We start from the raw sequence: 15,016 nt of genomic DNA on the forward strand, positions 1-15,016 counted from the left end.
TTTTTTTCCCCATTCATTCCCCATTCATTCATCAGATAATTTATCGATAAAGAATATCGGTTTTATCAAGCACTAGCGTGTATGAACATTTTTATTGCCTTTTTGCGTGTGTGAGTGTGTATGCCTACGGGTGTTTTGTGCTAGTTTGCGAACGAATGTCTGTCCTGAGATTTATGTGTGGGTGTTTTTGTTGTGTGCGAAATACTTGTTATCACAGTATATGTATGTGTAGAAATTAAAATAGTGGGGATGAAGCGGCGACACTGGTTCTAATATAAAATTAGCTCAAAGGCCTTTCCAACCTTATTTATCTATTCCGTGATTTCTGCCGTGAAGCAGTAATGCGTTTCGGTTGGATGGGTGGAGCAGCCGTTGTAACTGAGTTCCAATCATTTCTCAAAATGGGTGGCATTTATGTTGTTGATGTCTATGGACTTCGGCGACCACTTAACACCAGTTGGGCCGTAAACTCTTTCACAAACTTAAGCAATAAAAAAAAGAATTTGACCTAAAAGTACCAGGAGCTCATAGTTGAAGGGATGTATTCTTTGTATACTTCAACATTATAATGAATCTTAGAAAATTCAATGTACATTGTTTCTTCAACCGTTAATAACCATGTTATTTTAATGGCTTTGTTATCTGTGCCTCTTGTCAGCATGGTGTCAGAAACACATACTAATTTATTGATCTAATATATAAAATTTTCGTGTCGCGGTGTTTTTTGCCAAACTCCTCCGGAATGGCTCAACCGATTGTCATGAATTTTTGTGTGCACGTCGGGTAGGTCTGAGAATCGGTCAACATCTATTTTTTATACCCCTGAATGTTAAGGGTAATAATCCACCCAAAAAAATATAATTCTATAAATAATGTATATAGCAAAACAAAGTTTGTCGGGTGTTTAGTTATTATATTTCTTTCATACCCTAAAAATTCTTATTCTGCGAAATGTTTTGCCGAAAAAGTACCAGGATCGTATGATCCAAAGGAAGTTGTTAGAATAATTATCTTTTTATTGTGCCTTAATGGATGCATACAAACAGTCTCGGATTATTTAAATTACTTATAGTCGGAGAATATTGTAGAACAATGTACCAGGAGTACAGGACTTAAGGAGTCAAATTATTGTATTAATATCTTTCCCCGTGGAATTTTATACATTTATGAATTCGATTAACTTCCGCTAAATAATTTTTCTATTTACTTTTAAAACTGTTTTTGCGATCTCATTGAGCATTTTGACGTCACGCGTTGCGTTGAGCGGTTCATCTTTAAGCCTCCCTAACAGATTTAGTTCTTTTTTTTTATTGCCCTTGTAGGCAGACGAGCATACGGCCCACCTGATGGTGAGTGGTTACCGTCGCCCATGGACTTCAGTAATGCCCGGGGCAGTGCCAAGCCGCTGCCTAAAAACTTTTGTAGTGCAATAAACATTTTAATGTCGTATTTAAACTTTCAGAACCAGTTCCGGACTATGTGAAAGCGACCGTCGATACAGTCATTAAAATACACGAAAATCAACCGTTAGGTGATATTTTGGCTTTTCTAACTTCGCAAGTAGGTACCTACTTATTTTTATGCTAATTTTTGATTTAAAATTCACAAGAGCAAACAGAAAGAATGTGATAAAACTAGTTAATAGATGGCGCTGTTTTCATTTTAATGAATTTAAAAATGGCAAATAGTATAAAAATTATCAATAGATGGCAGTGTTCTCATGTTGAAAATTTGTTTAAATAAGTAAAATGCTATAGTTAATAGATGGCTCTGTTTTCATTTTAATGAATTTTAAAAAGTAAATATGATAAAAATTATCAATAGATGGCAGTGTTCTCATGTTGAAAATGTTTAAATAAGTAAAATGCTTTAGTTAATAGAAGGCGCTGTTTTCATTTTAATGAATTTTAAAAAGTAAATAGGATAAAAATTATCAATAGATGGCAGTGTTCTCTTGTTGAAAATTTGTTTAAAAAAAGCAAAATGCTTGACAACGGGGTTAATAGATGGCGCTGTTTTAAAATTTGAAAAATATGTTAAATAAAAATGATATCAAGAGAAGGGATCAAAATTAATTAAAAGATGGCACTTTTTGTACTCATGTAAATGCGGTATGGTTTTAATAAAAGAGATAAATGTAGTTGATATATGGCGCTTTTCATTTGTTTGTTTAAATTGAGTGTGAGAAGGCTGTACGTTTCTTGACTATGACAAGTTGTTCTGTATTTTTGACTCAATTTTTAAACATTATATCACATTTTTGTTTGCTAATTTTGATCAGTTTATTTGTTATATATTCATGAGCAGTTCAATATTTACGTTGTCGCGTTGTCATAATTATTAGTCTGTGGTTTGTTATTTGTGGATTGTATTCGCGGGATATTTTCACTTCGAATATACAAAAGACAGACACACCATTTCAACAATATCTATAATGTGTACAATATTAAAATATAAATCAAAAGTAAAGTAAACAACACTAGGCGCTACAAGACACAAATTAAAACTAAAATTACGTTTTTACATTCAACTTAAGTCGGCGCGCGCGAATCTTGTTGCATGACGTCACGGGACACCTGCGCGTTCGGGAATTCCGATCGCGCCCGATGACGCCCGAGTGCGACCAATGTTGCACGCTACTAGTCTGTTCATTTAGCACGGAATCAAATCAAATCAAATCAAATAAAAAAAAAAATTCAACATAAATGATAGTACATACCTACTTGTTGAACGTCAAAAAGAACTACCGCCAATTCACAAAAACTAACCTCCGTGCTGAGAAGAACTGGCAAGAAACTCAGCGGGCATGTCTTTTTTTTTAATATTCATTTTTACAAATTATAACAATTATTGCAATATTGCAACGTAACAATTATTGCAATATTGAAACGCCCAGAGCGAGCAACTCATTCCCACTTTGTTCAATCTTCTAGGTAATCATTGACTTTGCACAGATGTTCTTTAATAGTTTTCTTAAACCTATGTATATGTAGGCTCTGAACATCTTGTGGGATTTTGTTGTACAGGCGCACAGACAAACGCCCGAATGAATTTCGTATCTCGTGTAACCTACTCATCGGCACAACAAGCTTGTGTTTGTTTGTTGAACAACGTGAGGAAACTAAAACACTATGCGCTCCACAGGAAGAGATCCACGCGGCCCTAGAGAGCCTCGAGCAGTACTCGGAGCAGACGCAGGAGCGCAACAAGTCCCGCAGCCACTTCCCCAGCGGCATCAGGGCGGCGGAGTTGGTGGCGGTGCCGCTGTACGGCGCGCTGCCCGCCCGGCGCCAGCTGCGCGCCTGCCTGCCCGCGCCGGCCGCCGCGCGTCGCGTCGTGCTCGCCACCAACCTCGCCGAGACCAGCCTCACCATACCCGGCATCACTTACGGTCAGCCTCACTACCTTATTAATTTTTCTTCTTTAGAATCGTTGTGATTTCAAACTCTATGAAATTATTTCTTACTATACTAGCGACCCGCCCTCGCTTCGCTTCGGAAACTGTAATTTATTATTGATTTCTCCACTATTTAATGGATGTTATTATAGATATAAACCTTCTTCTTCGATCACTCTATCTATTAAAAAAACCGCATCAAAATCTGTTGCGTGGTTTTAAAGATTTAAGCATACATAGGGACAGACAGATATAGGGACAGAGAAAGCGACTTTGTTTTATACTATTTAGTGATATGGATTATTGTTATTAATTGTAAGTTTCATAAGTTTAAAACAGATGGCGCCTTAAATCAGTTTTACAGACAATTGTAATACTGTCTGACATTAGTAACTCATAGATGGCGCTATGTTAAAAATACCAACGTTTCACATAAGCTACAATTTCATGGCACAAACACCACGTGCTGCTGAGGCTAAAGTATAAGTGAAATTTATTTCGTAACTCAATACAGTGAAATCCAATTATTCTAACTTTGTTAATTTTTGTTATTAGCATAGCCGGCCACGTGTTATTTAGAAACAAAAACTTTAGTCACAGCAACGTGTGGCCGGGTCTGCTAGTTGAAGTATATATTTAACCTTAATTTGTTTTTCTTCTTCTTCTTTAGAATCGTTGTGATTTCAAACTCGATGAAACGAAAAAATAAGTCCATAGAGACACAAACACATAAATGTATAGGATTCAGCCGGCGAGAGAATGAGATAGAACACATTCGTAGCATCCCCACTATCGTCTACTAAACATTATCCATATGTATGCTCCTGTGTAGTGGGATAGTCAGTATATCTATATCTATATCTTATTTTTAAGTTTCACTTCTAGCGTGTGTGACTTGCACACACATCCACTTTTTTTTTTCATTCAGTAATCGACTGCGGCTTCCACAAGCTGGCGTACTTTGACCCGGCCTTGGGCGTGCAGGCACAGCACGCGACCGCGGTGTCCCGGGACAACGCCACACAGCGCGCCGGACGCAGCGGCCGCACCGCATCCGGACACTGCTACCGGTGAGGCGGCAATACTGTACACCTCTTGTGAGTCCGCGCGGGTAGGTACCACCGCCCTGTTTATTTCTGCCGTGAAGCAGTAATGCGTTCTAATTTGAAGGGTGTGGCAGCCGTTGTATACTTGAGATCTTAGAACTTATATCTGTGGGTGGTGCATTTACCTTGTAGATGTCTATGGGCCCCAGTAACCACTTAACACCAGGCGGGTCGTGAGCTTGTCTACAAATCTAAGCAACAAAAAAAATAGCTGTCCAGCCTCTCAAACTCAGTACAACGATTGCTTCGAAGAGGTACCGACCCGTGCGGGATCATAACACCATCCTACCTTACTGTCCGGAATTAAAGTTTTAAATTCTTTTAAAATGCTGCAACTTCACCCTAATGTCTAAGTGAGCTCACAGGGCTCCAACCTGGGGTCGTTGCTAACACTAGTCCTAGCAAGAGCCGTGCTTCGCAGAATCTACCACCGGATCGGAAACGCGACCCACTGAGAAGATCCGGCGAGAAACTCAGTGGGCTGTGTTTATGGAGCTATACGTTTGCGTACGTTTGCCGCTAGGGGCGCTGTTCCAACAGCATACAAATACGAGTTAATCGCTTACGCTATCGAGAACGTTAAAAAGCTCGCATCAAGCTCGCTGCGTACGTGGCGAAGGTGTGGTCCCACGACCATTTCATACTTTTCATTCTTCACTTCTGTTTCAATAATTCCAGTTTGTACACTGAAGATGAATACGAGAAGCTGCCGGAGAGCGTCCCGCCCGAGATGTGTCGCAGCGACCTGGCGGCGGTGCTGCTGCAGCTCAAGGCTCTCGGCATCCACAACCTGCTGAGGTGAGCTTCATCAGGTCCCGTTTTGGGTCACTTGTGTAGATGCTGTTACCGATCGTGACGTCAATAATAAACAACTGGCAACTGGTGCAGCGTAATGCAATAATTGCATGCGCATGCGCTTACGTTTCCCTACATCCCGCGTGGTGACGCCTTTCTCATCGACTGGTAACGTCAAGAGAAAATACAATTCGATCCATGAATCAATTTACTAAATTCCGCTTCATAAGAACATGTGATGCCATCTGTTATTCAGGTACTGTAACTAAGAAAAAAAAAGATGTGTGGTGTCATGGTACACAACGAACATCGAACGAACATCCTTATTATAAAAATATTAGTTTTAAGTTCTATTCGAGTTATAAAGAGAATAACTATTCGGATAAATTTTTATTATGATTTTTTTATTTATAAAAACAAAAAAAACTACTTTACAAAGTTATCAACTTTATTTTATTCACAATGATTTATAAAAAATATATAGTAAAAATGTTATTTTTTGTACTTTATTACAAAGTTAAGTCGTACACTGTGTGCATTACTAATAAAAATCTTACGTTACGGACGTTTTTTCCCGGTTATGGTACCCCACCGCATCGTCTCATATGGAACTTCTTTAAAAAAATACACAAAATCGAAATAGGGGTTTCTAAATGCAATAATATGTTGCGTCTGCACGAGGCCCCGTGTGGTGACGCCTGTCTCATCGACTGGTAACGGTAAAGGGAAAATATCAATTCGATCTATAAATCAATTTACCAACTTCCGCTTCATAAGGACGTGTGATGCCATCTGTTGTTCAGGTAGTGTAACTAAATTAAAATGATACACAAAATCCAAATAGTGGTTTTTAAATGCAATAATATGTTGCGTCTGCACGAGGCCCCGTGTGGTGACGCCTGTCTCATCGACCGGTAACGGTCAAGGGAAAATATCAATTCGATCCATAAATCAATTTACCAACTTCCGCTTCATAAGGACGTGTGATGCCATCTGTTGTTCAGGTAGTGTAACTAAAAAAAAATTGTGATGTCGTGGGACACCGGATAGTATCGAATAAAAATATTAATTTTAAGTTCTATTCGGCTGTATTAACTGACTGGCTCTCTCAGGTTCTCGTTCCCCACTCCGCCGCCCGCCAAGAGTCTGCTGTCGGGCCTGGAGACTCTGTACGCGCTGGGCGCCATCGACCACAGCGGCGACTTGACGTCGGACGTGGGGTTCCGCATGGCCGAGCTTCCGGTACCACCCATGGCTGCGAAGATGCTCTGCAGCAGCGGTGAGTGCGGTCCCTGGTGTAATGTTGTACTCTGGGAGGTGTTAAAGAAAAACGTCTTCTTGCGCGTATTCCATGTTTAATTATCATCTTAATCCTAGTTTACAATTATGAGGAAGCCTACGTTTTTTGACGTGACAACGTCTTATAATTCGATGGAGCCGGCTGCACGCACGAAAAAACATGACCCAAGCGGCGTTACCTCGCTCTGAGGCGTTCCATTTAAAGCTTGAAGTGCAAGCGAGAGCGCGTAACGAGCGACAAAGAGGCACAATCGGCCTCCGCGTTCGGCAGCGTTCGACATCTGTCTCTCTCCTACTTGAGTGAGCGATGCATCCACGTGGACAGCTGCTATACAATAATACATTTACATGTTTTCGTCAAGTATGAAGTTCAGTGAAAAGTGAATGTGGTGTCAATTGTTTATAGCAACATAGATAATTGCGATAATTGAAAAATGAAACCATTCCATCAATATTTTCTTATGACGTCACGTTCAACTATCGTCAGTACACCGACTTTACAGACAACCGTTTTTTTTTATTGCCCTTGTAGGCAGACGAGCGTACGGCCCACCTGATGGTGAGCGGTTACCGTCGCCCATGGACTTCAGCAATGCCAGGGGCAGAGTCAAGACGCTGCCTACCGATTAATACTCTCCACAAGCCTCGTTTGAAGAAGGACATGCCAAGACAAGAACATGTTTCTGGGTGGTCCGCCTTATTAGGGGGACATACGAGATTACGCCTATTAATTATGTTATATACTAATTGCCATGCTAATACTATGCTATGCTATGCTATATAATATAATATTATAAGTATATTTGGAAGGCTTAAACGACAAAGGGAAGATCTTCCACCGAACGGGTGATATTGCTCGGTAGACCGATGGTCCTAATGTTGTTGTTCGGAACTTGTATATATGCGAGTTTATCTTGAAAATGTCGTAAGCGAGATTCAGGCATCTGTCAATTATTTCGCGTTGTATGATGGCTACCCGCCACATATACATACTTTTTTTTTTTTTTTTTTTATTGCCTTTGTAGGCAGACGGGCATACGGCCCACCTGATGGTGAGTGGTTACCGTCGCCCATGGACTTCAGCAATGCCAGGGGCAGAGCCAAGCCGCTGCCTACCGAGCCAAGCCGCTGCCTACCGATTCACCTGGGATGCGGGAGACAGTGGTACTCAGAGCGAGGTCGTTTCCAGGTGAGCTGGGCTGCGTAGACGAGGCTCTGAGCATAGCCGCCATGCTGCAAGTGGACAGCGTCTTCATCAAACCAGCCCACGGACGCGAGGCCGTCGCTTCTAAAGTGTCCCGGAGGAACCATTTTGAGGTATTGATGTGTCTTAATATGATTAGCGTCGTGGCCTAAAGGATAAGACGTCCGGTGTTGAAGCGATGCACAGGTGTTCGAATCCCACAGCCGGGTACCAATTTTCCTAATGAAATACGTACTTAACAAATGTTCATGATTGATTTCCACGGTGAAGGAATAACGTCGTGTAATAAAAATCAAACCCGCAAAATTTTAGGGAGGAGGGCAGGCGGCCCGGTACGTCGCGCTGCTAATGCCACTAACGCTTCCAGTTTTAACGGCCGTCTGGTACAGTGGTAAGCGACATGGTCACTACACAAGGGGGTCGCTTATTCGAATCCCGCCATGGGAAGATATTTGTATGATAAATATAAAATGTATTTTCCATCGTTATGGATGTATATTAAATATACGTACGTATAATAAAAATCTTACATTTATTTCCGTTATCTGGTACGTGTAACACAAGTTCTTTACGAACTTATCACGGGACCAGTTAACGTGGCGTGATTGTTAGTAAATATTTATTATTATATATTATTATAGGTGGCGGAGGGCGATATCATCATGTACCTGAACATATTCGACTCGTATCTGAGAGTGAGGAGCTCGTGTGAGGACAAGAGGAAATCAGAGCGGGCGTGCAAACAGTGGTGTCAGAGGTACCGCCTCAATCACAGGGTTCTGGAGAAGGTACTAGTGCACTGCGGGGGGATGGGGAGCATGGGGGGCGGGGGAGGAGGGTTGGGGGCGGGGGTCATATAAATGTGGGATGTTGAATTCAGAGTGGGGGGAATTCGGTCATCTCGACGAGTAAATTAACACACAGACACAGCTCACTGAGTTTCTCGCCGGATCTTCTCAGCGGGTCGAGTTTCCGATCCGGTGGTAGATTCTGCGAAGCACGGCTCTTGCTAGGGTTCGTGTTAGCAACGTCGTCAGGTTTGAGCCCCGTGAGCTCACCTACTAGTTAAGGTGACGCTGATATAGCCTCTCAAGGCTCTCAGCTTAGGTAGGACAACAAAAAACAGAGTGGGCCAGTGAAACGCTCGATCACTTCTATTTTGTTTCTATTTTCTATAATAATGTATTGTCTTTAGTACACCGCAACATACCTGCTATATATACCTGCTATATATTTTCTAGAATTTCTGTAAATGTAACGGTTGTCTGGAAGAGATCGCTGTTAGCAATAAGACCGCCTATTGTATAAATGTATCTGCTTTTTTACTGTTTTTAGAATGTAAATTGTGTTTTGGTGTGCAATAAAGTGTATTCTCTCTCTCTCACTTCACAAAAACTTGATGCTTTATTTCGTCTTATTATAAGTAATTCCAATACAAACGTCTTTCGTCTTCCGAGTTGCACTGCGTCTGAGCGTCGTCGCGGCCGGAAACTATCCTCTTCTCGCTTAAAAAATTAAACTAGGTGTTCCGCATTCATTCGCCGTCCTTCTCACTTCCTAACACGATATCTCCTATCTCTCTCGCTCAGTCGTGCTCTATATCTGTCATTCATCCATATCGCTCTGTTCCGTTCCTACATAAATACATTTTTCTTCCATATTTTTGTGACTCCGGCACGGTTTGTGCATTAGCCAGCGTCGAGTAATAAGATTTTTAAGATGTTTATTATTAATAAAAAAAAGATAATCGAAATTAATCAATTGAGATGAAATTATATGAAACTAGTCGTACTCTTGTCCACCTGATGGTTGTCTGGAAGAGATTGCTCTTAGCGATAAGACCGCCTATTGTACTTTTTTGTATTTAATGTATCGCACTGTTTATTTGTTTTTTGGTGTACAATAAAGAATACTCTCTCTCTCTCTCTCTCTCTCTCACACTTGTTTCGCTGGGCATTTAAAATTAACATTATTATTTATTGTCATTATTAATAGGGAGTACAACACTCATATAAATATTAGTCTATCCATTAAGTACATGTATTTTCTACATGGATACCAAGTTTCAAGTCAATCGGATGCATGGTTTAGTAGTTATAACGGAACATCCGTAAAAACGACTGTAGATTTATATATTAGTATAGCTGACCCGGCAGACTTCGTAGTGCCTCAATCGATAAATAAAATAGCTAAGCTTTTGTATAAAATAAACTTAAAACAAACAAAAGGAATCCGTCCGACGGGGGACACATCAAAGGGAAAAGAAAATTGTTATTTTTATTTAGTTCCGAGTATTTTCATATTTATCTACCTTTTAAACCTTCTCTGGACTTCCACAAATCATTCAAGACCAAAATTAGCCAAATCGGTCCAGCCGTTTTCGAGTTTTAGCGAGACTAACGAACAGCAATGCATTTTTATTCATATAGAAGCACATTCACAGCAATTCATATAGAATGAGATGAGATGATATGGGATGAAATATAATCTCAGTAAAATGGTGGTCATTTACTGAGATTTTGTCAGCGAACATTGTGGATTCAACTTTCATATCGTGTGTTGCAGGCGGCCGATATACGGGACAGCTTAGAGAAGATCGTCAAAGGGAAGTTTAATATTGAAAATAAGGTCTTCGAGGGTCCCGATCTCGGCACAGGTACGGATGCCGCGACCGTACTGTGGTCCGCGGGCTCTGTCACGATAAAATTACAATTGATTCGAGTAGAAGTTGACGGAATATTCTCCAGTTTGGTCCCCGGATAGTGATACTAAAACAAACATTTTCAAGCTATTTATTTATTTGTGGAGTATAATAATATTTAGTTGTATATGTAGTTATATGTAGAGAAACATACAGCCCGGCTAAAGATAAGCAGTTGTCCATGGACAGCAATGCCAAGGGCAGAGCCAAGTCGATGCCTACTGTTAAGTAAGCTTAACAAGCCTCGTTTGAATAAGCACATGTCTTAGCGTTCGGGAGGCGTCGTTAAGGGGGGTAGAAAAATGGGCAGTAAATTTTGTAGTTTAAATTAGAAACATGATCAGAGATGAATCGGATAGTGGTTTAGCCGGATACCGGATACCGAATATTCGGCAATTAAAAATTATCAATCAAAATTATCAATTAACAAATTAATCAAACAATCACTTTTGACGTGCGATTATAAAAATAAAAGTTGTCCATAACCTATTGTGGTATTATTATCCTTTTGTATAATCATGAGATTTTCTTAAATTTTACTATCCAAAATCCGGCCGGATAGTGAAAACATGGCCGAATAGGCCGGATACCGAATAGTTACCGGATATCCGTTTCATCTCTAAACATGATCGTACAGGGAGCTTCTCGTTTTTCAGCGAAATGCGAAAGAGTGATGAAGTGCGTCCTGTCCGGGTACTTCCCGCAGGCCGCGCGCCTCACCCCGGCCGGCGCCTACCGGGGGCTCCGCGGGGCCGACCTCGCGCTGAGCCCCGACAGCTGTCTGTACGCCGCACCGCCGCCACAATGGTGAGCGCGTCACGCCCCGTCACGCCCCGTCACGCCCCGTCACGCCCCGTCACGCCCCCTCACGCCCCGTCACGCCCCGTCACGCCCCGTCACGCCAAGCCACGTTACGCCACGCAACGCCATGAGCTCACGTGAACTCGAGCGGAGACGGACCGGGTGGAGGCTTTGTATCGCTAACATGAGTGGTATTAATTAGTCACCGGGGCCCATAGATATCTGCAACATAAACGCTACCCACTTTGAGACATGATTAGAATTCAGTTATTATAGTATAATTGCTGCCCCGCCCTGCCAACCGAAACGTTTTACTGCTTCACGGTAGAAATAAGCAGGGTGGTGGTATCTACCCGCGTGGACTCACAAAAGGTTCTATCACCAGTAATTACGCTATTTATAATTTTTGTATAGCTTGCAAATATTATTTCGAGTATTATATATGTAAATAAAACAGAACTTACCCGTGTTAGTTCACGACAGCAGTGTGTATCGCTACATGTGTACTACACACGTGCATCGTCTCTGTCCCAGGGTGACGTTCGCGAGCGTGCAGTGCTCCCGGGACCGCACCTACATGCGCGACGTGATGCCCATAGACCGCAGCTGGCTGCTGGAGCTCGCCCCGCACTACTACAAGGAGACTTGACAAACCGACCAATAAAAATTATGACAAAAACAAATTGTATCATTACAAAAATAAAAAATGGTGCGCGTGAAAGAAGCGAAACTTCTTTTGCTTTTCATTTTTCATTCTTAAATCTAATTTCTCTTGTAATAGGGAATATTGTGTATATAAGAAACTACCTTTTCACCATTTATAAAGATGTTAAATCATACATAGAAAAATGTTTTTTTTGAAATCCTTCATTAAAAATAAAATGTAAGATAGTTTTATGTTGCTGCCATCTACAGGAGTAATGAGCAACTAATAACAAGCCATCTAGTGGCCGACGCCCGTAAACTGAATGTGTAAAGGGAAACGACTCAGAGTGAGAAAATAGACGGTCTGTCTATTTTCTCACTCTCGCTCTTCCTAAATTGTATCTTTTCTCTCTAGCCGTAACGAATCTGTCGCGAGTTAAATTTAACTCAACGCGACTAAAGAAGTTTCACTTCAAAAAATACTTATAGGTTCTCATATGTATACATTTCTGAATTATTTGGTATTTTGAGATTTTGTGACTATGAACCTCAAGCACGCTTTGAGACATGAGATCTAAGTCTGTAGGGTCGTTAATCAGCTGCTCCACCCTTCAAAGAGAGAGGATTAGGATGGAAACATCATTAAAAAAAACTTCATCAGCTATTTCAATGGAGTAAACTTAATTGAAGTTCAATTAAAAACATCGAACTGTTGATGCTGATACCAAATAAAACGGGCCTTTAATTACATAGATAAATGTCGCGTGTTAAGCGAAATGTCGCTTAAACCAATTTTTTTTATTGCTTAAAAGGGTGGACGAGCCCACCTGGTATTAAGTGGTTACTGGAGCCCATGGACATCTATAACGTAAATGCGCTACCCACCTTGATATATTATAAGTTTTAAGGTCTCAGTATAGTTACAACGGCCGCCCCGCCCTTCAAACCGAAACGCATTACTGCTTCACGGCAGAAATAGGCAGGGCGATGGTACCTACCCGTGCGGACTCACAAGAGGTCCTACCACCGGTAATTACGCAAATTAAAATTTTGCGAGTTCCATTTTTATTACACAATGTTATTCCTTCGGCGTGGAAGTCAATCGTGAACAATTGTTGAGTACTTATTTCATTAGAAAAATCCATCAACACGAATGCACCGGACGTCTTATCCTTTAGGCCACGACGACTTCGAATTATACTCGATAATATTTACGTGTCTGACATGGCCATCTCCTAAAGATGAGTCACAACGCGGATATCAGAGAGCACACCTATGGCCGACCTAAGCGCGTTATCTAAACGCAACGTCAACTTTGTCATCACTTAGGTGTGAACTGAAATATATCGTAATAGTTCAAACATTTGAACCCGGATGTTTGCGCCGATAGAGCGGTGCAGTGAGGAAAACAATATATTTTTATTGATTGAAGCTGCACTTCGCTGAATCAACCACCGAATCGAAAAATCGCAATACATTCAAAAGATCCAGCGAGAAACTGACTTGACTGGTGGTAGGACCTCTTGTGAGTCCGCGCGGGTGGGTACCACCAACCTGCCTATATCTGCCGTGAAGCAGTAATGCGTTTCGGTTTGAAGGGTGGGGCAGCCGTTGTAACTATACTTGAGACCTTAGAACTTATATCTCAAGGTGGGTGGCGCATTTACGTTGTGGATGTCTATGGGCTCCAGTAATCACTTCACACCAGGTGGGCTGTGAGCTCGTCCACCGATCTAAGCAATAAAAAAAAAAAGAAAAAAAACTCACTGCGTTGTTTCTATGGGATAGTTTACTTGCCAAAACCTCACGGTGACCGGTGCTTGAGGTACTTAAAAGCACCGTTAGTGGATCGGGAGGTAAAGGCAACTAAAAGGCATGGCTTAAGCAACATTTTTGCAACTTTACAAGAGGGCTTTTCAAAGTTTAAAATTTAGAAAAAAGTGCTAAGTATAACAAACAAATTTCTGTAGTAATTTGAATGGAGTAATCTTAATTGAAGTTCAATCAAAAACATTGAACTGTTGATGCCAATACCTAATAAAACTGATTACAATTTACCACCTTTAATTACAAAGATAAATGTCGCGTATTAAGCCCTCCATGTCTATGTTCAAAAGTATACAAGTATGTAAATGAGTGTTTGGGATGCCATTGTAAGTCAAGTTATTAGATGTTACTGCCAATTCGTTAAGATTACTTCGTGAAATCATATTATTATCGTTACTTTCTTTCTGTCCCTGATTATCACGCAACCTTCCAAAATCTTTAAATAATCCGTTATATTGTAACATGTCATCGCGCTAAACGCTAATCACACGACGACCATTAGGCTTGATTGAGATAAGTATCATTTATGTTTCTTGTTGGCTCAGATTTGTTCCGTTATGGAGTATTGCAAGGTCAAATTACAACAAAAAAATCACAATTATTATTCTCATAATCCTCTCGCGGGTCTACTGGAAGAGATTTATTAAAGAAATAAGCAGTGCCTTTGTACATAATTTTCCTATTACTCTGTACTATGTCTTCTTTTTTGTGTGTACATAAATAAATAAATAAATAAACAGTCAATCAGCCATGCGCTGGATAAATCTCATTTTCTAATCATCAAGAGTGTGGCGGGTAGCCATCATACAACGCAAGATATTTGACAGATGCCTGAATCTCGCTTACGACGTTTTCAAGATAAACTTGCATATATATTGCATATATTATTACTGGTGGTAGGACCTCTTGTGAGTGCGCACGTGTAGATACCATCAAATTGACTATTTCTGCCTTGAAGCAGTTGTACATTTCGGTTTGAAGGGTGGGGCAACCGTTGTACCTAACTATTCTGAGACCTTATAACCCATATCTCAAGGTAGGTGGCGTTATTTACATTGTAGAGGTATATGGGCTCCGGTAACCACTTAACACCAGGTTACCTGTGAGTTGTTCCACCCATATAAACAATAAAAAACAAAAATACATTGTCAGATCTTTTTTCCACGTACCATCCGGCTTTGTAATGAGCTCCCCTCCACAGTGTTTTCCGAGCGCTATGACATGTCCTTCTTCAAACGAGG

The 15,016-nt window shown here is 40.9% G+C and overlaps 1 protein-coding gene across 3 annotated transcripts in view; it reads left to right on the top strand.

The window, feature by feature from the left end:
• The window catches only part of LOC101735465 (probable ATP-dependent RNA helicase DHX35), a 53,397-nt gene extending 41,411 nt beyond the window's left edge, over nt 1-11,986 (top strand). For 2 of the 3 annotated variants that reach the window (XM_038019696.2, XM_062675741.1), the window contains 10 exons: nt 1,463-1,560; nt 3,145-3,391; nt 4,326-4,467; nt 5,182-5,301; nt 6,411-6,577; nt 7,787-7,914; nt 8,443-8,589; nt 10,367-10,457; nt 11,159-11,309; nt 11,838-11,986. In XM_038019696.2, coding sequence (XP_037875624.1) covers nt 1,463-1,560; nt 3,145-3,391; nt 4,326-4,467; nt 5,182-5,301; nt 6,411-6,577; nt 7,787-7,914; nt 8,443-8,589; nt 10,367-10,457; nt 11,159-11,309; nt 11,838-11,952 — 1,406 coding nt within the window. In that variant the 3' untranslated portion in view covers nt 11,953-11,986. Of the gene's footprint in view, nt 1-1,462; nt 1,561-3,144; nt 3,392-4,325; nt 4,468-5,181; nt 5,302-6,410; nt 6,578-7,786; nt 7,915-8,442; nt 8,590-10,366; nt 10,458-11,158; nt 11,310-11,837 lie in introns of those variants that run through there. The other variant, XR_005246158.2, reaches the window with a different exon arrangement.
• The last annotated feature ends 3,030 nt before the right edge of the window (nt 11,987-15,016 follow it).

This window comes from Bombyx mori, chromosome 24 (genome assembly GCF_030269925.1).
Source record: "Bombyx mori chromosome 24, ASM3026992v2".
Classification (NCBI taxonomy): Eukaryota; Metazoa; Arthropoda; class Insecta; order Lepidoptera; family Bombycidae; genus Bombyx; species Bombyx mori.